We start from the raw sequence: 23791 nt of genomic DNA on the forward strand, positions 1-23791 counted from the left end.
ACCTCTTCAGGGTCAGTCATTTATATGCCTTTCTATGAAAATGTTTCTCCAACACAACTGAGATTGCACGTTCAATGCGGTGTACTGTTCTGTGGTACATCTGCAACTTCTTTAGGATGCCAAATGCAGTCACTCTTGAGGATTTCTTCAATATTAATGGTCTCTGTGTGATAAAATTGGCAGTGATGAAGCAGAGAATATCAAGTCCTGCCATAATAATAACTTAAAGAGCAGTGCTTTACTGGAAGTGTGACTTAAAGTACCACTTACTAAGATTTCCATTAACTTCTCTTTGTGCCAGCTAGCTTACAAGTCCTGAACTGCTGACAATGTTTTTTTTTGTTTTGGGGGGATGGGGCAGGCAGAACTAAGGGAAGAAGAATATATGCTTGCTGTTGTTAAAGCATTCTGGTAAGTCCTTGCATCTACGTGTTTGGAGTTGGGATTTGAAATGTGCCAGGAATGTCTTCTAACTTAAATCACACTTTGCTAAACAGGAACTAAATGAGATAGTTGCAAAACATGCTTGCTAAAGAGCTAGGTCTTAGGCATGTTCTGGCCACTCTGGCCCTGGCACAGAGCGTTGGTATCATCTCAGCACCAGGCTCTGCCTGAGGAGAGACTGGGACCTGAAATGAGGTCCTCTGTTGTTTGCAAGGAGGTTCTGAGGCTGAAAGCCCCTGAACCATACTGCAAAACAGATGGAGCCAGCATCATCATATTTAGCTCAAGCACTAATGATGTAAAAGTATGAAAAATTGATTTCCTTTGTTGCTGACTTTATTTTCTTTTAAACAATTTGTCTGATGTACCTTCCTCCTACATATATGGTCTTCAAAGAGCATTGGAGTTGCAAAAATTGAAGATGACAAAATTCATATTAAACAAATTCCCTCCTCTTAACTGTTTAATTTCAATTTACATTGGGTAGTAGAGCAAATAAACCAAATGAAAGAAGAGAGGGCAGTAATCACACCTTTAATCCACAAATATGATAATACATCATATACTTAAGATGACCTGAACATTGCCAGTATTTAGCAATGTTGTTACATACTGAGCTACTAGTACAAAAGTAAACAATGAATATACTGGATATGCAAGGATGATAAATACTCAAAAAAAAACATTTTCTTTCCTTAAGGCTACTCTGATTTATAAATAAGATGACAGATGTTCAGCTGGCTTGTCTAAAATACCGGAATCTGGAATACTGATACTTGCAACACGCAGAAATGAAGTCACGTATACAGGATATCCCTTTCGTTATGGACATCTTCTTGTTGAGTAATCTTTTGCTCCAGCTTAAAAAAAAAAAAAAAGTCTAAACAACCACTCAAACAAACTTACATGTTTGCCACAAGAGAAACAAACACAGATCAGACCTGTGCACTGGAACAGGAGTCTTGGATATAATAACTACTGTTCAAAAGCATCAGTTGACAAGTACGTGCTGTGAGAAAGAAAGCAGCTAGTGGTGTTTGTAAATATGGCTCTGCAAATGTCAAAACTTGCAACCTTGTAAGGCAAATCTTAACAGACTTCAATCCTAAAAGTTCGTATCTCATTACCATGCTGTACAGGAATAGCCTACATTCACTGCTACTAAATATACTTCTTATGGTTGAAGGAAACACGACAGAAAATTACATCATTATCCAACTGCTCCGGTAATGTTTTGTGCTGCCATTTTCCCTTGCTTCAAAATGTGTTCTTCTGGGAACAGATGCTCCTAGCATAACTGCAGTGAGTACGTGGTCTGGGTATATGTATTCTCAGCTGGACGAAGGGAAGTTATCCTCAAGGTGAAAAAAGGCAGAAGAATAGAAATTGCTTTTGTAGTATTTAAGAGTTTAAATGGGAAAACAGACTTTTGTTGTCCTGAAGTAGTAGGTGACAATATTTGCAAGTTCTTAGAGAGGATTGACTTTCATATATGTGGGATTGTCTGCTATGTGTGTCATGAGAAAGGAGAAGCCATGTGACATTGAAGCCTTGGCAGACTGAGGTGAGGCTGAGAGCCAGGAGGCAGGGGGCGAGGAGAGGAGAGATTTCTGCACGTGCTTCCTTTTACATGTGCTGCTGGCTGACCCTCAACCCAGCTGTAAGTTTCTGCAAGCAGCAAGCTGGTGTATCTGCTCTGGTTCTCTTTAATCCTAGCAAAACTTGACAGAAACCAGTATTTCTTTGCAAAATGTTTTTGGTTTCAGGACATCAAGTGTATTTTGCTTAAGAACAAAAATCTGTAACGCTCTGAACCAATGAGTTGTTTATGGAGCTCACCAGAGTCAGTAGTGTTCTCTTAAAAGGGCTGGGGATATACTACACTCATGGCACTGTGAGCATAGCAGATGGGGCTCTTTTTTGTCACCGTTGGCACAAATTAATACCATGGACATGTTAAAATGAGAGCTTTACCTAGGTTGAATGTTATCTGCTTAGGATATGAGATGTTAATGTTGCTTTGTAGAGCAAGTGGTTTCTTAATAATGTGAAAATTTTGCATTTTTGAAGAGGAACAAAGGATATTTTTGCACTGACAGGCAGAACAGCATGCTGCAAATTGCAGCATAACCTCCAGCCTAAACTCATCTGATGTTATCAAATGCACAACGCCTGTGACTGGGAGAACTACTGTACTACTTCATCAAGTTTTTTGATTGCCTTTGAGCTTCAGCCACTGAGCTGTTCTTCAAAATTGAAATGAAACTATTAGTATAAGCCAAACAATTCTAATGAAAACATGGTTTCATAGAGCAGCTCTTTACATTTTCTTCTGATTTACTCATCTGTATTATTTATTATCCCTTAGTAGACTTAAATACCATGTAAAATCAGAAATGCATTCTCACATTGATTACTGATCATTTTGAAAGGAGAGAGCTCAATGCATCACAGCCTTACCTTCTCTCTAAGCCTTTCCTCTTACTGTTAGAATAATAAAAACATACACGCCAGGGGCAGCCTGGGTAAATTCCATGCATTGCTCTTTTGCCATCTCCTATGTTAACATAGCCATGCATTTGAGCTTACTTTCTTTTCACGTGTTCAGCCTTAACCACAAAGCTAGTAAGGTCACGATGTACAGCAATCTATTTCTGAACAATATATATCAGCAGCTTTTTTTCATGCCACGCCTTGGAAAAGAATCAGTTATCTGTGAACAAAACGTTGAAATCGATAACTTTCTGGTTTAGGTTTTCCACTTCATCATGAGCCAAGTGAGCACTTTCTGGCTCCTGCTGGAGGCTGCAGTAAGAAGGGCAGGAAGGAGTCTGTCGTGCTCGCTGTGGCTCATGAAGGGTGGCCAGTTCTTGACAGAAGTTTTTGGCTGGTTTCTTACTTCTGAGCACAGTTTCAAAGGATCTTCTCATCAAGTAGTTTGTTGATACCATCGCAGATCTTTTTGAGGTATGGCCGACAATCCCCATCAAGACTGTACAGGGCAGTTAGAAACTCCACATCTGCGAAGTGGTTGAAGACGTGGTTGATGCGCCCATGGGATTTCGGTGTCAGGTGCCGATCTACTAGTTCATGCACAAGGTCTTTACACTCATTCAGAAGTTCTGCAAGAACATTTCTGTCAAAAGTGTATTCTACTTCATAGAAACTGACAATTGTCATGGCAGTTTGGTTCAGCTTCTTCCTGAACTTGTCTACAATTTCCATCTCTTCGTGGTTGAACTGATTATTTCGATAGAGGATCCCAATTTTTATTGCCACTTTTATCAGGTCTTTCATAATTTTATGGGCTTCCTTTTTGTTTCTGGTGTGTTCCTTCGTTACCTTGTACAGCTCATCGAAGATTTCGCTGCTTGTGTCATCAATGAGCATGTTAGCCATGGTTTTGGTTGCCATTTTACTCAGGATCTTTTTCTGGGCTTGCAGTGCGAGATTCTTGGAGCTGAAACAATCGGGACCTGTTTCAGGATAGCAGAAAAGAGTGGAAATGTTAATTTTACTTGGTGAATTGTTTTTACCATCAGATAATAAAAGCAGTACCCAGCTGTTTAAATGTTAACCCCATTTCGGGTCTTGCTGTCACTGAAATGTTTTCTTAAAAGTGAGGAACTGGATGTCCTGGTGGAGGACAGCTGGGCCAGCTCGTTGCTACTCACTGGTTCACTAGCAAAGCTTTTTGTAGTCAGTAGTTCTACGTTAAAGCTTTCTTGGCAGAAAGATCTCTTGAGATGTTGTGCCTCTATAGGTAAACAAAAAACCCAGGATGTTGGCACTTACTTAAATTGAAAGAATGATACCTTTTGCCATTGGGAGGCACTGTTGCTTCACGGTCACACCAAGCACAAGGCTACTACATCAGTCACAAATACATTTGTTTTGCTTCATCTCCTGTCACTATGCTTTTCCAGTTTGCTATCGACTTGCAGAACTCGAGGCTGTTATTTATTTTTTTGCCTCAGTGGATGGTTCAGCTGCTTTCTGTATGTTCATCGGTGAATACAAATATCTTGGATTTTTCTTTTACCCATCTGTGCAGGTTTCCCTCAGGGCAGTATCTGAGCACACTGTTCATTTGGAGGCCGTGGCTGCTGCTGCTGGACTTTATCCAGTGAAGGAGAGGGGAGGGCCACGGGGATAACCAGAGGGCTGGAGCACCTCTCCTACTACAAAGACAGGTTGAGGGAGCTGGGCTTATTCAGCCTGGAGAAGAGAAGGCTCTGGAGACCTGAGAGTGGCCTTCCAGTGTTTATAGGGAGCTTATAAACAGGACAGAAAACAACTTTTGACTTGGGTAGATAGTGTCTTTAAACTAAAGGAGAGGAGATTTAGCACAGACGTTGGGGAAGTTTTTCACAGAGAGAGTGGTGAGGCTGTGGATGCCCCATCACCGGAGGTATTCAAGGCTTGGCTAGATGAGGCCCTGGGCAGCCTGATCTGGTGCTGATCTAGTGGTTGGCAACCCTCCCCATGGCATGGGGTTGGAACTAGATGATCTTTGAGGTCCCTTCCAACCCAAGCCATCCTATGATAATGACTGGTAGTGATTCATTTGATCTCTCCTTTTCACCTTGATGTTGTTAGTTTCAAATGGACTCTGTGTGGACAAAATAAAGGAAATGGTAAGATTTCACCCGAAATAAGCCCCAGTTTAGTACTGTGCAGTGGAGTCGCTGTTGGCTCCAAGGGCAGTTTGTCACTGAGGGGCACGTGTGTAGCTTGGGGACCTTGGTCAGATGTGAGGAACAGAGCAGTTGGGTTCTTTGTCAGGTGCTGGGGAACCTAAATGCTAAGGGATCTAAAAAATCTTCTAGTGCTGATTTGATTTTTGGAGCCTGAGTGGGTTTCTGGCTGAGCTCACGAGGCCTTTCCAGCCATTAGCACATAAACGGTGCCTGCAACAGCTGTAATTCAGTTGTGCAGCAGGGATCTGTCAGTGCTTATGGTGGAGTCTGCAGTACAGTTTTCTATATCTGTCTGTGTACTACATATTATGTGGTCCTCACTCGCAACTGTTGTTCACTGCAGCCTCCTCTTCCTCTCGGTGCTTCCTACTTTGTTGCATGGGGCAGCAGTACAGCTGTGAATTTAGACAGACTTTGAATTATAGAATTGTTTGAGTTGGAAGGGACCCTTAAAGACCATCTAGCCCAACTCCCCGGCAATGAACAGGGACATGTTCAGCTGATACAGCCCCCAGCCTGACCTTGGGTGTCTCTGGGGACAGGGCACCCACCATCTCTCTGGGCTGTGTGTGCTGGTGTCTCTCCACCCTTATGTAAAAACCATCTTCCTTACATGCGGTGTAAATCTACTCTTTTAGTTTGAAACCGTTTCCCCTCATCCTTCTGTTTGAATCCTGTTTTCCAAGTTCACCAGAATGTCACGTTGAAGTTGTCATCATTCCTTGTGCACCATAGCTGTACTAGCGAGCTCTACAAAAGAATGCCATTTAATTTCAGCTGAGCCACCACCTGGAAAACATAATTCGATGCGCTTAAAAGAATTGCCTGTCATTGGGAGAGCAAATTGTGGGCCCTCTCTGCTGACTGGAAGAAGCAGAAAAACGGTGATCGAATCTAGAAATGATAAAACCAGGATGAGAGCGTTCTTTCACTTTGCAGTATGTTGGAACATAAATAGTATCCGTGATGAATAATTACGTGCTTTTGACAAAGGAAAATGGAAGATGAATATTAGCGTCTGTTTCTGTAATAAGCGCTATGAATTAAGTGGGTGCGGTTGCTCTGTATCTGTTTTGATCAGAACCTGCAAATAATTCCAGGGGACTTTGGGAATATTAATTTACTTGCGTTATGACAATCCCACTGCTGTGCTGCCTCCACTGGCTGCCAGTAGAGTGGTCTGTCCCTGTGCTCAGCCCTCAGGGCTGACAAGGACATAAAACTGAGAGTGTCCAAAGGAGAGCTATGAGCACACTGAAGGTCTGAGGGCATGCTGTGTGAGTGGCCGAGTGCCTGGGCTCTGCTGGCCTGTCACGTGAAATCCTAGCTCTCCTGAGGACTGCAGGTTGACTGTGGAAGTCTTCCTGCAATACATTTCTCTTGAAACATCTTCACCTCCTACAGCCAGCGCTTCTATTTTCTGCTTCTTTTCACACAGCAAAACAAATCAGCAACATTATGGATGCTATTAGCATTCAGGGACATTACACCAAACCTAAAAAAGAAAACCCAGCCTCCCAGCACAGTGCTTTGCTGGGTAATGGTTAGCCTCCATTACAGAAATTTGCATGCCTTCGTTTTCATTAATGTAAGGACTGGTTCAGCCTCAATATTGTTTGTTTTCTCCCTCTCTAAATCACCGACTGAGTTGTGCATGATGAAAGCTATTCCAGAAGGCCATGCAGAGGGTCTGACCCCACAGCCCCCTTCCCACACAGCTCTGCCTGCATCTGGCCCCTCAGAGCAGTGCTGAGCCCCACTCGCCCCACTGCCATCCTCTCCTCACGGGAAGGCTTGCATCCACTACACCTGATAACAGGGCTGCTGATAACAGGACTGCCTCAAGGCACAAGTGTGGAAAGACTGTGGCAGCTCTAAGGGAGAAGGGTGTAAGAGGTTTATAAGAATTCTAAGAGTTTTTAAGACTAAAAGGCAAGAGCATCTGTAACGTTCTCAAAATACTAAGCCTCCAGATGGCTGTACCAAGTACAAAATGGCTAGAATTAAATGCTCAGCAACTGCAGTTCTGTGTAAATATCCATTCAATCATTATATAAGTGACAGCAGACAGAGTACATACCCCCACTATGCATGGGGGAGAACATAACTGACTTTCTGGAAACGAGGACATGGAAACAACCACCCCGAGCAGACAAATCCAATTAGCCACTTCTTAGCCAGAGCCTTAATAAAGTTTTGCAGCCAAGATATTTTCTCCCCAGCAAAAGACTGAAAGTGACATTTCCCTGAATGCTGGAGGGAGTGCTCACAAACAGGTGAGGTGCCCATGGAGCAGGAGCTGGTCTGCAGAACGCCTGTGGAGTTTGCCAAGTGATGTTTTTTAAAAGTTGTATTAGAAGAGAAGGGATATGAAGCAATCGATCTGGATTTGCCCCAGTCTGATCTGGAGATCAGGTTGTGTATCGATGCTGGGAGTTGTTACTATAGTGCTGTTACAGCTTTTGTGCTAATTCATCCATCAGCTGAATGCCAACTCTGCCTCACCTGAAGCAGTGACACCTGCAGCTGTGTTATCTCCCTGTGAAACTGAGACAAGCCGAATCTGAGCTGTGCTGCTGGATCCCCCTGAGCCTGCACCAGCCGAGGAGGTGAGCAGGGCTGCTGCGAGCTGAAGGTACTGAGGGCTGCAGGGCTGGGAGGCAATGCGAGTCAGAGCAGGTCCTTGCAGCTGTGCTGCAAGTTACTGAAGGGCTGAATCTTGAACTGAAAAATGGGAAGCACACAGGAGAACGAAGATGATGAGGAAGCTGAATTATTTTTAATAGTCCTGAATCCTCATTTTTTAAATGCAGTGCAGCCTCTGTAGCAAGAGGCAGTCTTCAAGGAGTCAGCAAAGCTGCCGGAAACGCGGGCACCCGTCCAGCTGCTGGCAGAGCTCTGACCTGCAGGAGGGGGACTGAGCCAGGGGACAGGCACGTGCTCTCATCTGCCACTGTCAGAGAGCTGTGCTGTGAAAAGTGCTGTGGGGTTGGGTACAAAAGGAGCACAGAAGGAATTTACTGTTCTCGTGTGATATCTATGTATCTTCACGCTGCCTGGGTGCACCTGCCTCAGAAGCTGTAGAGTTTGGATATGAGGATGAGAATGAATGAGGCAACTGCACCAAAGGTTGTGGCACTGCATGGAATGTATTGTAAGTTGTGGCACGATGGGACGTGGCTTAGTGATGGGACTCGTTAGGTCAGGATGGTGGTTGGGCTTTTCCTGCCCAGGTGACTGCACAGTGCTCCAACCAGGAGTTCAGAGAGCAGCAGGAGCCTCCACGGCCGCTCCAACGTTGCTGCAGTTGTTGACAGCTCGGGCTGACAGCTTGTTTTAGTACAACCCAGTTACCTGTAACAACTCTTTATCTGGAGATAAATAGCTTATAAAGCGTAAATAACCTCTGATAAAAATAAGAACAAGATGTTTCATTAAGCTTATATGGACAAGAAAAGAAAATGCTAGTGTGGGTTTAGAATGTGTTAAAGCAAACAACAACAAAAACTCTGTTGCTTAATTTGCAGCCATCGTATAAAACATTTAGTGGTATAAAATGGCAGCTAGCAGCAAATGCATATATTGTACTTATCCTTCGTGTATCATACATGCTATGAAACAGATGAGTAAAAGCGAAAGGCAGAACTCAGGATTTCAAAACAGCTCTTAGACCGGGCAGAAAAAAATGCAGGGAAAGAACTTCTCCCACAGTATTTCAGTACCGAGCGACCAGCGAGCCGGCTGCGAGCGCGTGTTGCTCTTGGACAGCTACAGGATCATTGCAGGAGAAACATTCAGTGTTTCCAGTAACTTTCAGCCAAGAAATCCAATAGACCAGATGGAATATATCAGCATTCAGGGAGGGCCAATTTAAACATGTGTAAGCACAGGGGGCCCAGCGCTCAAACTTTTAACACTTCTAAATGGTTATATGTACATGAGAGGGCTGCTCATTTCTGCAGGGGGAACAGGAGGCTGGGGGCTGGTAATTACACAATCCCAGGGGGAAGGGCTGGTATCCAAACTTTAGAACTTAGAATGGCAGCAACAGCTCCAGACATTGGGAACGTGACTGGATGGAGGGGAGGGGGGAACCCACAAACACACTTTTTTGTCTTGATACCTCATGCAAACAGCAATCACTGCAAAGCGGCGCTTTCTGGGAACCTAGGGACTGGAGATGCCTGAAGACAATCTTATTTCAGCAGCTGGCTTGTATTTTGAAAATACTTAATTAACCCAAGGTCACCGCAGTGCCTCCACCACCTGTCCAGTGGGGAAGGGCCTCTGTGGTGCCTCAGCCCCGTGCCCAGGTGCAGCCGGGGAGGAGCGGCTCAGCTGCTGCTGCCATCAACTTTTCACAAGGATAGGCAGAGATAGGACAAGGGGGAATGCTTTTAAGCTGAGGGAGGGAAGGTTTAGATTGGATGTCAGGGGGAAGTTCTTTACAGAGAGAGCACTGAGATGCAGGACCAGGCTGCCCAGAAGGATGGATGCTGCTCCGTCCCTGGAGGTGTTCAAGACCAGGTTGGATGAGGCCCTGGGCAGCCTGGTCTAGGACTGCATCTGGAGGTTGGTGACTGCCTGCAGTAAGGGGGTCAGCCCTGGTCTGGTAACCTGCGTCAGAAGCAAGGTCTAGGACAGGCTGCTACCATCTAACTGTCACGCTAACATCCTTGTAGGTTGGCTTTCAAATGCTCAGTTTAAATTTTGCACCTCCCATTTTGTAACACGCACGCAGCTGTGCTGAAGAAGCAAACACCTGGCTGGCTTCTGGTGGTTGGTGTAAACAAGGTGGGGTGCTTGGGCAGCACCCCTGCTACACACGCAACAAACATGGTTCTTCTCTGCAAATGCTCAGGTCTTGTAGTGATGAGTAAGTCTGTCTGCCAGAAGCAGTAATAAAATCTTGGTTTCTAAGCTTTGGTATACAATTGAAAAAGATTTTGATGCATCAATCACTGTATTTTATAAACAGGTTTAAAGTCTTTGAATGTCACTGCTGTTTGACAGTGAGTGCAAAATACATCAAAAACAGTGAACATCATTACCCAAGAAAATGCCCCTTTAACTCTGGCTGATGCTGTGAGACAAAACACTCTCACAGTGACAGCAAGCTGAGCCAGGGGAGGTATTTGCAGTAGCAAGAGCCATAATAGACCATACATTTGTTGCTGGGGCTGAGCTTCAGGCAATGAGGCTGCAGAAGGAAGCTCTCCTTAATGTGAAACCACAGCCCTGCACACAAGCAGCTCTATTCTAACTGTGTTATGCTGCAGGGAACGTGGCAATTGCCAATTACCATCGATCCCATCCCTATATTTTGAGATGGAAATATTTTATGATTTTAATGGCAGTGTTTTGCTTTAAACTGCAAGTTTGATTGAGAAAACCTTCTAGAGAAAAGATGTGTGCTGATGTATGCACAGCACTACAGCAGGGTCCTTGGTAGATATGGGTAGCTCATGGAAATCAGAAGAGTGCAGAGGCAACAGGGGGCATCCCGAGTTGGTTATGAGCTCTTCTGCCTTCAAATGCTGATTTTTCATCTAACTCAGAGTTTAACTTAAGTCTCTGTAATATTTTGTGCTTAACTTCCTTTGTCTTCTCCACAGTTGTCACCTCTTATATCTTCTTCCTGAAGGTGCCATACCTTAACAAGTACGGTATTTTGATGACTGCACAACAAAAAATCCAATTATGCAAATTATCATCTCTATAGAAAATTATTCTTGATTGCACGTCAAGCTGTGTGATTTTCCCAACAGGACAGAATTAAGTTCTCTGATACGTGCTAAGTAACTGCTTTTTGCTTAGACAGGACATAGGCATGGGGGGAACATCAGGTACATCATGAACAATAAGTCGATTTTCTTGTGAAGGGGAAAAATGTCTCATCCTTCCGTATAAGGATACAGCTATCACATTCTTCCACACGTCATGGCTATATAGAAAAGAAGATTTTCTTGCCAGGGTATTTGTCACCGGACTGTACAAGCCCTGACAAACCTTGCAAGGTTTGAGCCAGCAGATCTGCTGGTTCAATCTCTGGCTGTTCTCCTGGTGTGGGTTTGGGGCCACAGAAGAGCTACATCCTGCTCCGATGTCTGAGTGCTTGCAATGGGTCTCAGGGGAGCTCAGTCCCATTTCACAAATGGTTTAGATTCTTTCCTGCGTATCCCTTAGCACACCCTGCTGGCAGTGAAAGGGAAGATGAGGGCTACGGAGATATTTGGGCTTTTGTGAGATTTGTGCTTAGTAGTTACCACACCTGTAGCTCCTGGCTAACAGGAGGCGTAAGTCTTGTTGTGCATCTGTGGCTCAGATGCTTTGTGCTCCTTCCCCAGCAGCTGCACAGGAGCCAACAATTCTCAGTGGGAGTATGGTAGTATGTTGTAGTACAGCAGGGCTTGGCAATATCATCGCTAAATATTAAACAAGGCCTCCGTGTAGTACTTGTGTACTTCACCAGGATGTTGGTACTGCTTCACTGATTTCTCTTTCTCCTTCTTTCTCATGAGCTTGGGAAGAAAATTCTGCATGTTTATTTCTGTGCTTGACGTTTTCTTCTCCAGAGATGCACCCCACCGCCTTTTACATGGAGTACTTCTATTTCTGACTCCGATATATTAAGAATGGCATGAAAAATAACCACATCCATGCTCTGGGGATGTACAAAATTCTGTGAGAAAGCAAGGAATCAGGACAGCTGGTCCAAGGATGCTTTGAAACTAAAGATGGTGTTGCTCTGCAGCGTAGTACAAGGCCAAAAGAAAGCAGGGGGAAAAGCATTTTTGCTAAACAAGGTCAAGGTGAACAAAGATCCAGGAATAAGAAGCTGCAACTGCAGGAGGTGGGGAGCTGCTGCTGACCAGCTGGGCTCCCTGGGGAGAGGGGAGAGCATGGTGGTGGTCCCACGGGACTAAACCAGCAGCTTAGTACTGCACCACACTGCTCAGATCTGCGGTTTATCCCATGGCTTTTCGTTTAGAAAAGGTACTTTTCATACAAGAGACTCTGCAGGTCGGACAGAAATATTCTTTTAAACCTTCTCTGGCCATGCTTAGTGGTAATACTTAGTTTGCTTCAGTGATGTTGCTTATAAGGTGTGTGGGTGCTGCGTAAGCCTGTGTATTTACTAAAGCTTTTTCCAATAGGAATGTGCAGGCCTAGGTTTGCTCCTGCACCTAAGAGCAGTCCAAGATTTTTATTCCTAGTGTGGAAATGTTTGAGTGTGGAGGTTAATTTGCCCACTCCATATGCAGGACCCTGTTGCACTCCACTGTTTCCCCGACATACCACTCTCAGCACAGTCCCATGCTGCCCACAGGATGGGTGCTCTGCTCTGCTCCTCTAACCTATGCCTTCAGCCCTCGCGCTGCCATTACCATAATAGGCAACAGGACATCAGACCCTGCTCTGCCCTCGTAAACCACTGCCATTTGAAGCAGAAAATTTTATTCTGCACAGCTCCAACGAGCTGATGTTTTGTGCTGTAGCTTTATAACAAAGGCACAATACCAGATGGGAATGTTGCTTTTGCAAGTCCTCAAGACCTGAGGGCATCTTTCCTTTCCAAGTAAGAATTGCTGATAGTATCAGTGTCTGAATGGGGCCTGGTTTGCTTTATTTTAACTCATTTTAAGTGCTTTTTTTTCCTCTCCCTTCTACTGAAAGTTTAAGGATTCCTTGAGAGACTTGTACAACACAGTTCCCTGTGCAGAAACCAAACCTATCTGCTGTTTAATGATGATCTCAGTACTGGTAGCGGAAAGTCCATCTTTAATGAGTTAGTTCAGAGGAACATAAACGAACCAACAGGGTTACAATTAGAAAAATGTCTTCTGCTTATCCTGGCTGAGGAGCCCACGGGTGGATTCCTTTCAGCTCAGTTCTCTTCCTTCAGCCGAGAGCAGATGAAGGCCATTATACCAAAGTCTCTGCCCACGCACACACCGCCGCTATGTATACCTTTACAAGCAAAATCCAAACTGAACACGTCAGTGCTGTCGATCCAGGGATAAAGCGATGGCTTGTTCTCAGTCTGAAAGTGCTAGAGAACTATTTAACAGTAAAGCTAAAACTGAAAAGGCAGAAGATGTGAATACTTAAAAAGAAAGAGAAGCTTTCTCCCAAAAGACAGCAACGAAACTAGAAGATTCTCCATTTACTCAGGGTTTAAAACAATGCTCTACTGTTTGCCTGGTTCTATTAAATAATAAAAAAACGTTGTTACAGTTACAGAACGTTAGGCTGTGTGAAACCTTTTATTTCTTTTTAAGATGTCTCTAGAGGAGACCAGCTCCTGGGGAGATGGCCAACCCAGATTCTGGATGGAAAACTCCTGCCCGAAGGAAAAAATGAATGCTGGTCGATGCAGCGCAGCTGGGATTCATCACGTTCCCCATTTCTTACAAGTCCTTGCGCATCAGGGCTTTACTGGTGGGAAGAAGCACATGTTGCTGCATGCCTCAGATGTGATCTATGACTCTTTTCCTTTAAGATGAAGCCTGATCTGGACTTCAGAGTGTCCTCTGGGCGGTCTGCTCTGCACTGCTCACCTGCGGCATGAGGCCAAGCACCCAGGCAGGATGTGCACAGCTCTAAAATGGAGCAGGGGTGGAAAAAAGACGCATACTGTTAGGCATCCGTCCCACGTGAACAGGACCACCTGCTGAGTTCCCTGAAATCCTGTCCTAAGGAGTGACCAGTGTTTATCTACACTTCAGTATAGAGGGTGAATTGTTAAACCACAGAGACACCAGTGTACCCTAGTGAAAATTAATGAAAATTCAAGCCAAATCTCACAAGGAGTGCAAAAGAAGTTAATTTTCTGTGGAAGGGGTCAAAGCTCAAGCAGGTGGATTTGTATTTTGATTCTCTTCCTCAGTATGAGATCTGCATGAATATTATCTGCCAAAAGTTAGTGTCTTGCTATCCTGTACTAATGAGGGAAATGTCCTCAAGATGTACTGGAAAGAAAGGGAGGAGAGCCTAGATTACGAAGGATGGTTTTCTTGTTCTAGTCTTAAACTGAAAGAATAAGCACTGGATTAATGCTTTCACAGAGGTGTAACTCATTTGAGGAGCACAAAAAGTGTCACACAGGCATAGCTCCTTAAGGGGATAATGCTAAAGGCAATGATCTGGTTTCATGCTTTTATCTTGTTCTTTGTCTCTATGTATTGTGAAACTCATCACGCCAGGAGGAACATCCTGATGACAGGGACACTTCCTCTGTCATCAACGAGTCTCTCATACGAGTTTAACAGCAGTAGCAATGACAGCCTGTGGTGAAGAAGTTCACTCTAAATGCAGCCTTTTATTTCAGGGAAGCAGAAATGGAAAAGATGTTGGAAAAAATGTTGAAATGGTCAGGATGGTTCTCAGGAGGTCTGTTTCATTATTCTGGCGAGGGATGTGAGCAACTGATGCTTTCCTTCTATGTATCCTCCCACGATAACACAGATATTTGGAGTCAGAATTGAATTTGGAGAGAGAAAAATGGAAAAATCCCCTGACTATATGTAAACCAGAGATAATCCATGGACAAGCTTCACTGATAAACACAGATATGCAGAATGTGCCATCCTCGTGAGGCTTCAGGTCTGTGAAATCTGAGTACACGTGTCCAGAGCTTATTCCTGGTGATACCTACATATGTACTGCAAGCATCCAGCTGAATGTTGGTATAATGCAGAAATGTTACCTCTGAATACAGCAGTCATAACAGTCTCCAGAGAGACTCCACACAGCCTGAATCAGGCCCAGCTTAATAATAAGATTAAAATGTGCACAGCCCCCGTGCTGTTCTCATCTCGCTGTTTCAGATGCCAGCAGAGCTGCTGCTTCTGTGTCTGTTAGGCAATGGCAATTGAATAACAGACAATTCCACAGCTCTCCTAAAAGTATTTGTACTTACTGAAATAATTCATTTCACCGAAACAACTGCTGCCTCTAAAGGTATTTGCTCTATTTTCTGTATCTGATCTCAAGCATGAATTTTTAGTGTCTCCAAGTGGATGCTAAAGAACAGAGCCCAGGACACACTGCTTCTCCTGTGGATGCAATTCTAAGAGGAGGGCCTAGTAGTCTGCAATATATACTTGCAGAAAGAAAACTGCTAGGCTCACGTGTCCTTATATGTTTCAGCTTTTCCCTTTAGCAGCATCTATCTGTAGTTCTTGCAGTTGCCATGCTATGATCCAGGGCTACTCAAATCTAATTATATAGAAGGCAATGACTGCCACAAAGAGCCCTCAATCAAATGATCTGTTTGTATTCTTTTAAATGATGATGGGAGCATGAAGAAGGAATGACTTGTCATTCTTTAACAGTAACTCTTACACCAGAGTAATCTCAAGTATTTGCTATGGGTTTGCCCCACAAAGCCTAGTAAACACAATAACCCGGAGTTTGTGCTGCAAATACAAACTAGTGCTGTGCTGCTCATAGGAAATAGAATGTTGGCAGTAACATTTAAATGAATTCTTATCACTAAGTAATCTGGCTTCTGAAGCAGAACTGACTCATTTACCTTATACTAACACTCATCATTTAATAAAACTTCCTGGGATGAGTTAGGCCAAAAAGAGAAAGTTTGCAACCTTGCTTACAGAGACATCACATATTCAGTGTTATGAATTAAATGTCCTTTGTGTCTTCTCCTTGCTTCATTTTAATTATTGCTAATTTGAGCAGCTGATGTAGTTACTGAGTGCTACACTGCGATGGATTTGAAACTTCCCTTGGCAAAGCACTGAGCAGGAATGTAACTCAGCTCCACGACAGAGAGGTCAGCTACACTGGCTGCCAAACTTGCTGCTGGCATGGTTTATTTTTACTCCACCCCCTTCAAGTCTACTCAATGGTTCTTTTCTGCAGCAATCTGTTCTCCTCCTCTGGGCCTGATGGTGCTCAGGCACCCTCTGCCTTTGGGGTGGGTTTCCTCACCCATGCTCCTCAGCTGCTGGCAGTGCTGGACCCTCCGTAGCCCCAGCTGTCTCAATGTTTGGTGGAGGAGTGATGCTACCAGCAGCTCCCCATCATCTGGGGAGCCTCAATCTTTTCTTCAAACCTAAAGCCTGAAGATGATTTACCATTACCTGCTTTCCGCGTCCTGCCCCCAGATATTAAATTCTCTCATTCTCACAGAGGAAATACAAAGCTTTCTGACTGCTTTACCCTTCCAGCATCCCTAATAGCCAGCCCTTCTATGAGAAAGATGATAAAATTGCATTTTCTTACAGCAGTGGGCACCCTGGTGAGCCTCTCAGCCCAGCTCCCGCTTTGTGAGCTCATTAAATGCAGCCCAGCGGTGCTGGCATAATGTTGCATCAGATGACACTTATTTGATTTTAATATACATGGAAATTACTTGTGGAGAGCTTTTATTAAAGAAATAAAACTCAGTGCCACAACCTGATCTTATATAGAGGGACACTGCCTAGAAATGTGAGCGGTGTGCAAGAGCATGTGTGATTTCTGACAAATGGATCAGTGGGTGAAAAACTTAAAAAATGACATCTGTCGTTGCCAACGTTCTGGCCTTATGTTCATTCTCACAGTCAGCTGACACTGGTTCCCCCCCTCCCCCCTGCAAACTGCATATAGGATACAGATCTCCCTGCAGTTGCTGTCTTAGAATGTACCCAGTGACTTTTGGGTAACTGAGAATATCAGTGCTGCTTAGAGCGAATCTATAAATGTGACTCTCCACAAGAATTTATTCAGGGCAGCACTGAGTGTGCTACAGACACTTGGCAATTCTACAGCTGTCTGTTTCATCCCAAAATAAAATACAGACCAAAAATCATTAAAATAATTTGGCATTTTTCAGTACTGGAAAAATATACAGCCGAATTGCTGAGTTTGGATATGTCTGCATGACTTCTGGTGTTATTTCATTACTTTCCACTTCTACATTTGCCCGTACAGGATCTTGATGTATTTAAAATCAAAAGAAGCATTATCTAATAGCTATATATTGATATAAGAATCAGTGAAAATATTTCCATCTGGAAGTGGTTCTCTTTCATTTCCCTTATAAAGATAACTACAAGAATTTGAATATGTGGCCAAGATAAGGTAAGAAAAAGTTGTCCCTATGCCTGCCGTCTAAGGTATAGCATGCAAACTGTTTAAAGAAAACATTTGCTCTTGTTTTCTTTACAAAGGTCCTTTGTACCCTGCACAGTACTTATGTGGTTCTGTCTGTATATTGTTATACATACATGTGTTTTGAGATGCAGAGTACGTTTCTCAGACTACACTGACTCTGTACGGGATGTTTGGTGATATCGCTCTAATTTCCTGCTGTGGCTGGAGGATAACCATGCATGGCATAGTGGCTGTGGCCTGAACCGATGTCCTGAATTCCAAAGTTTCGTCTTTGTCATCTTCAAGTAAGTGCAGAAGAACACTTTCTGCTTTCTTTTAGTTATGTTTATTTTTTACTATGACAACTTCACAAACAGAGCAAGCTTGACTCTTACCGCGTTTGTTCTTGCCTCATTCCTCCTGAAATAATAAGCGATTTATATTCCTGTATTCCAGATGAACTGTATTATGTCAATGGCTGCATTAGGAGTGACTTTCAATAGTGTTATCCTTGCTATAGTTTTAAAAGTGGAAGGACGAAAGGAGACCTGTGGGTCACCAAAGCAGCAAATGAACACCCTCAGAGATAGGAATGGTGAAATGGGTGCAGTGGATGATGTTTAAAAAACCACAACCAACCAAACAAAATGAAAAAAAACCACCCAGCCAGCCAAACCAACAACATTTTGAAGTACTGTAATCTAATTCTGTTAAGCTCTTATGACTTACAAGATCTCTGGAACTCTTAGTTCTGTGTCATTTGTTGGCTGTCATTCTTACCCCATATGCTAGTTCATGTGTTTTAGTTAAATATGGGCAACTATAATCACATTCTGTTCTTAAAGTGTGTAATCTCCTCCTCTCTTTCTCTGTTATAAAAGAACAAAGGACTTTCCTTTACCAGAGAAGTGCCCAAAACAGTTTAGACTTCTGACAATGTCTGCATGTTCCAAATGATAAGGATATGTTTTCTATAAAAGCAGTATTTTGCTGGGATTTAAATGTGACTTTAAAAATTTCCCCATTGATGGTAGGACCACATAGTTATTCATCTGAATATCTACTCAAATAGATGTGACCTGGAAAATATACAACAAATCCCTGCTTGGGTGAGGAAAGACCGAACAGAGTACTGAACAACATCTAGTGCATCCACTTGCTCGTTGTTTAACAGATATTCTGAATTGCATTAATAGCAGCATGGGAAAAAGCAGCTTTACAGCTGCAGCCTCCACCCTCGGGATAACAAAAGCACAGCACTGAATTTGGAAGGGTCATTGCTTCCCTTCTACAAGCACATTGTTGTTTCTTGTCAGCTACAGAGCGTATGATGCTTTCTCTCAGAACAGTTTCGTAATTCTAACAATTCCAAAAGTGTCTATTACCTCTAGCTCCTGCCTTCTGCTGTAGTTCTGGAGTTACAGCTTAAGATGGCCACTGATGCCTGAATGCTTCAGACTTGGTGCTAACTTGGGGAGGGGAAAACGCTCAGCTCAATTTTATGTTTAATAAATATGTTTGCAAGCAGCCTTTATAGCATTCAGTGGAAAAAGTCTCCTCTCTGAATCCAGAATCTGCAGACTTCAGTAACAGCACACTGCTAATGAATGAGTTCTGCAGAGTAAAGCTGTTTGGCTTGCTTTTCCTAATTGAGATGTACAGCACTGAATGGCATGAGCTAAGCAGTGAGTGGAGCAGCCCAAAGCCCTGATAACTTCAAGAGGTTATTAACACCAGCAACGCCACCTCCACTTGAAAATATACAATCCTCATCCTCTGACCAGGTACAATAACGAACCTGTTCTGCTCTGCCAGTCCCCACTAACCCCACTGAAGTGGGAAGAAAAGGAATGAAGGCACTGCTATTTCCTTCTGCAGTGCCAGAGAACACTCTGGGAGCAGTGCCGTGCCTGGGAAGGCTCAGGGGAGGCTGGGTTGCCAGCCCTGGCACCTCGCTGATTCTCAGCACTATTTGTTGCTTTTTTTAAACCTAAAGTGAATTGAAACTAATCAAAACACGCTGCTTTAGCAGCCAGGGATTTCACAGCCAAGCCCTGCTTAAACTTACTCATGTAAATAGCTTTGTTATAGGACACTTTTGGAGTAAAGTGAGTGCAATTTAATGTAAAAACAGAGTAAAAAATCTTGATTTTTTTCCCCTATATTTTCAAATGCATCCTACATTTTTGCCCATACAAAGGTAACCCTGTTCATGCTAACTAGTGTTTAATGGTCACATTGAATAATAACCCAAAGATGAGTCAGAGCCTTGCTGAAAGTTGCACTAAAGCTGTAGGAAAACATTACCCCTGAACCAAAATGTAATTGCAGCCCTTTTCTTCTCCTGCCCCAAGGTACAGTTCCAGCCTCTGAAACTCTTGTTTACTCCTCCTAAAATATGAAGCCAAATCCTCTGGTGTAAACTGGTGTACTTGCACCTGTGCTGATAGGCCAGTGCAGCTCTGCTGCAAGGGAGGGAGTTCTGACCTTATCACTGCTTTTTTTTTTTTATTGATGATTGACTGAAAAACAATATTTACTTTGGTATGAAAGGGACTTCAGACTGGTTATACATTATGGCTGTATCCACTTCTCCAACTGTAGAGAGGGAAATACATGAATTATGAGCTATCCCAAGATTTAATAAAGCTGGGAACTTAGTTATTAAAGTACTTTGATTGAAAATGCTGAAGGGTTTAAAGGCATTTATTTCTGATAAAATTCCATAGGATTTCTTGTCAATATTTCAAGCTGTCAGACAGTGCTTACTTCCTCTGCCTATTGCTTGTGTTAACTTTGCTGCATAGAATTTTGGCTATAAAGTTGAGTTTGTGCTGTGCAATAGCAAATCCAGCTTTTTGCTTCTCTTCAGATTAATACAGCTGATATTGGTGTCGTTTTTTGTACTCAGTATCCCTTAGACACACACAAAACTTGTGTATATGCATACAAAAATTTGTATGTATATGCATAGCACCATTAGATTTTGCTCATTTTTGAGAAATGAGACTTTGCCTTTTGACCAGGTCTAGTCTTGCAAACTCTTATGGAGGTTTCCACAATTCTGTTTTAATTTCATCTCTGTCACACCACAGGACAGTAATAATTACTTTGGGTTTTATTATCTACTGTCTAAAGCCTTTGTCATTTCACAGGGAACCAAGTGCATTCATTGAGATACTCTAAGATAAACAATGCTTAAATTATTATTATCATAAAATGTTCAAAATGGCTGAAACACAAAGGGAATGGTCCTATTTCTCAAACACCGCAGGATGAAATCACATATTTTGGGGAACTGTTCCTTAATAAGAAATTATTTATGACTTGAATTATATCACTTCTAAATATATGAAGAGTTGGGATGGCTTCCAACAATTACTAAAGAAATGAGCCAAGTGATGCTTTCCAATTAAATCAGATGGACTTTTTTTTTTGTTAACTTCTCAGTGCTTTGTGTTTGTTCTTCTGTTTCTCATGATTCAAGTAGATAACGTATTAACCTTGTGCAACAGAAGTCTCGCACATCCCCTCTTTGGTATCCTTTCATGCAGTGGTGATCTGCAGGAGTCTCTGTAGGTGCTTTCTACATGAAAGGTTTCTTTCTTGTCCATATAAATGCTGCTGGTGATGCTTGAGCTCTTGCTTTTATTTAGGATGAGTTGTTATATGGAGCTTCAAAGCTTCTAACTTCTGATGCCTCATTTAGATCTCTGTAGTTCAGCCTTTGATAATGACTGTGATCAAAAAATTGCAGAAAACAGAACAGTGCAGAAAACACTGACCTCTGTGGTGGCGCCTGCACTGCTTAGGCTATGCAAAGAAATAGGTGTAGCTCCATAGCCTAATGTATTAGAAGGGGAATAAAGATGAATTAATTAAAAGCAAAAGTGCTAAAGAAAAGAAAAATCCATTAAACCACAAAGCACTCAGTTTCCCACTTGCACTGGAAGAAATTCAGAAGCTTACAGAGAGTTTATGAACCACCTATGCACTATATAGCACTTGTACCAGTTCTCTATAGAGTAAAAAAATGTCATAACACTCGACAGACATTAGGCTTTATTTTCAAGGTAAAAATGTCATAGAAAGTTTCTGGTCCAGGCTGAATCCTAAGCTGCGTAGACCTGAATGGACATATCCAGAACAAAGCAGCTCATGAGCTTTTTCCAAGGTGTCAATGAAAAAAGGTAACTTAGATAACTTATTCAATTAACTATAAGCTTAAGTTTACTATAAAAATGCTCTCAGCTGCTGCAGTAGGCTGCTGGAATGTTAGTGTTTACTCCTTGGCAGGTCAGTCTTCCCATTGCTGCTGCAGAGTTGCCTTTGTTCTATGCTGAAAGAGTTTTCTCCTCTGGAATTTATAAGGATTGTCCTTATTGTGAGCTTTGCCTATTTTACCTATTTGAAGTTTGCCACTCAAAAAAAGAATATGTTTTCCCCAGCACTTTGGAGTAGACAGCAGTCTTCCATGTCCCTGGCACATTTACTTAGCTGTGTTACTGGTTCATCTAGTCACTGACTGATCGTTCACAAGATTAAAGTAAAGGTTTCTCCTCCACTTAGCTGGAAAATGAAACCAGATTGTGTTACTTGGAAAAACGATTTAAAATGATGGAAACAATTCTTGTACAAGAAAGACAGAAATAACGCATCACAAGGGTATTCCTCAGTTGCCCATTGATACAGCAGCCTATTGTGCTTTGCTTTTCACTGACGCATTTCTGGAGCTGTTCTCTAAAAAGAATCTACAGTTGGTGGGTCTGAACTGCTGCTTTCTGTCTGGAAACAGAGTGGCTACTCCATAGCCTTCATCCGAAAGCTCCTTTTGAAAGCTGAAACACTGGACCACAGAGATCTGCCAGAAAATGGCAGTGGGAATGTAGGAAGGTAGAGCTGCCATCTCCTCCCTTTCTGCTATGACAATTCATATGCTGGAATAGTGGCTATCATTGCTCACGCCATATACAGGAGCTTCAGCTAGTGGATTCATGAAGCCAAATCCATTTGTCACACATCCGCACCTCCACCAGCCACTGTAAGAACTTCCCTGAAACAATTCAACAGTTACATGGACTTGAAGTCAGAGCACAGCTTGACCCAAACTGCTCTCCTTCCTGCAGAATGGAATTATCCATGGGATCATATATTAAGGAGTTGGCACTTACTGAACAATCTCCTGTTTTCAAAAAAGGCTTATTTAGCCTTTTTCCAGAACCTCAAGTTTTCAGGGCACAGAACTACTATCTAAACCATCTAAAGACTGCAGCTGTCTTCGTGGGAGATGGTGCGACCTTGCAGAGATGGATAGAATTAAGATAATGAGTATGAAGCTGTGCATTGTGCTTCTCCCAGATGAGGTCTGCAGCCATGCCTGCTGATCGTAAAGTTAGCTCACATCCAAAATAGCACTTAGCTGCTCCAAAAATTATCATAGCTTCTCTTTTTGAGTCACTGCCAATGCAGATTCTGTCAAATTGGTTATGTACAATACATCCTAAAAGCCCTTTGACATCCCAGTCAGTAGCAAAATGAAATAATCATTGATTTCTTACAAGATGTATCAATCCTTGTGCCTTTATGGAGAGGAAAGAAAACAGAGGCTTCAGAGATAATCAGAGTAATAATAACTTATAAATCTCCATCTGCAAATAGCAACACATACTTGCACATATTCAACAAATAAGGATTTTAAACATTTTCTAACCTTTATTACTTGAATGCTCTCCTCTTAGAGCATACTGAGCCAGAATGGCTTGGGCTGGGAGGAACATTGAACATGATCTAGTTTCAACCCCTCTGACAATGGGTAGAGATGCCACAACTTAAACACGGATATTTTCAATTTCCACTTGCAGAGTACATCCTGTTTAATGAGCCATCACCATGTAGTATGTTGCTTATAGCAAACAGCTCTCTGACACAGTCCAGACCTAACCAATTATTAATGATAACACTTAGCACCTAGATGATCTAAGAGTCTCTTCCTGCTCAGAGAGAACTGATAAGCCTATTGCATTTGTGCCAGAAATGTCATTTTGTAATATTCCTATTTGGAAAAGGAAAATGAAAAGAAACAGAAGCATGTCCCACACATTCCCTTCCAGAAAGGAGTTATGAAAATCATACAAAATTGTACAGAAAAGAACTTCTTGGCTGATATCACAGCTGGGATTGGAATTACCTGCCTCTTCAGTATTCCAATTTCTTAATCATTGGAAAGGTAATGTCCTCACTGAAATATTTCCTATAGCACTGTGCGTAGATAACATCTAAGATGAAGACACTTAGCTCTGTATTTGGACTCCCACTACATTCACTTTGGAAAGTAAGTTATCTGCCCCTATATATTTATGTAACCTATTTGTGTCCTCATGTAATTTGTACAGGATACTTTTTTTTAGCATCCATACAAAAACTATATGTTCAAGCCTTCTGAAGAAAAACCAACAGTATGTTCTACTTCTCTTAAACTTCAAATGTCTTTGTGCAATATGTGCTATACATCTCAGTGAACACATCACCGTTATTTTTTAATATATCCA

The 23791-nt window shown here is 42.6% G+C and overlaps 1 protein-coding gene across 1 annotated transcript in view; it reads right to left on the reverse strand.

Moving 5' to 3' along the window:
* Positions 1–880: 880 nt before the first annotated feature.
* The window catches only part of TNFAIP8L3 (TNF alpha induced protein 8 like 3), a 39557-nt gene continuing 16646 nt past the window's right edge, over positions 881–23791 (reverse strand). Inside the window, exon 2 of the mRNA XM_065733878.1 lies at positions 881–3920. Within this exon, the coding sequence (XP_065589950.1) occupies positions 3358–3920 (563 nt within the window). The 3' untranslated portion in view covers positions 881–3357. The remainder of the gene's footprint in view (positions 3921–23791) is intronic.

The sequence above is a fragment of the Cyrtonyx montezumae genome, unplaced genomic scaffold (genome assembly GCF_038088225.1).
Source record: "Cyrtonyx montezumae isolate F1298 unplaced genomic scaffold, pur_monq_1.0 scaffold_17, whole genome shotgun sequence".
Classification (NCBI taxonomy): Eukaryota; Metazoa; Chordata; class Aves; order Galliformes; family Odontophoridae; genus Cyrtonyx; species Cyrtonyx montezumae.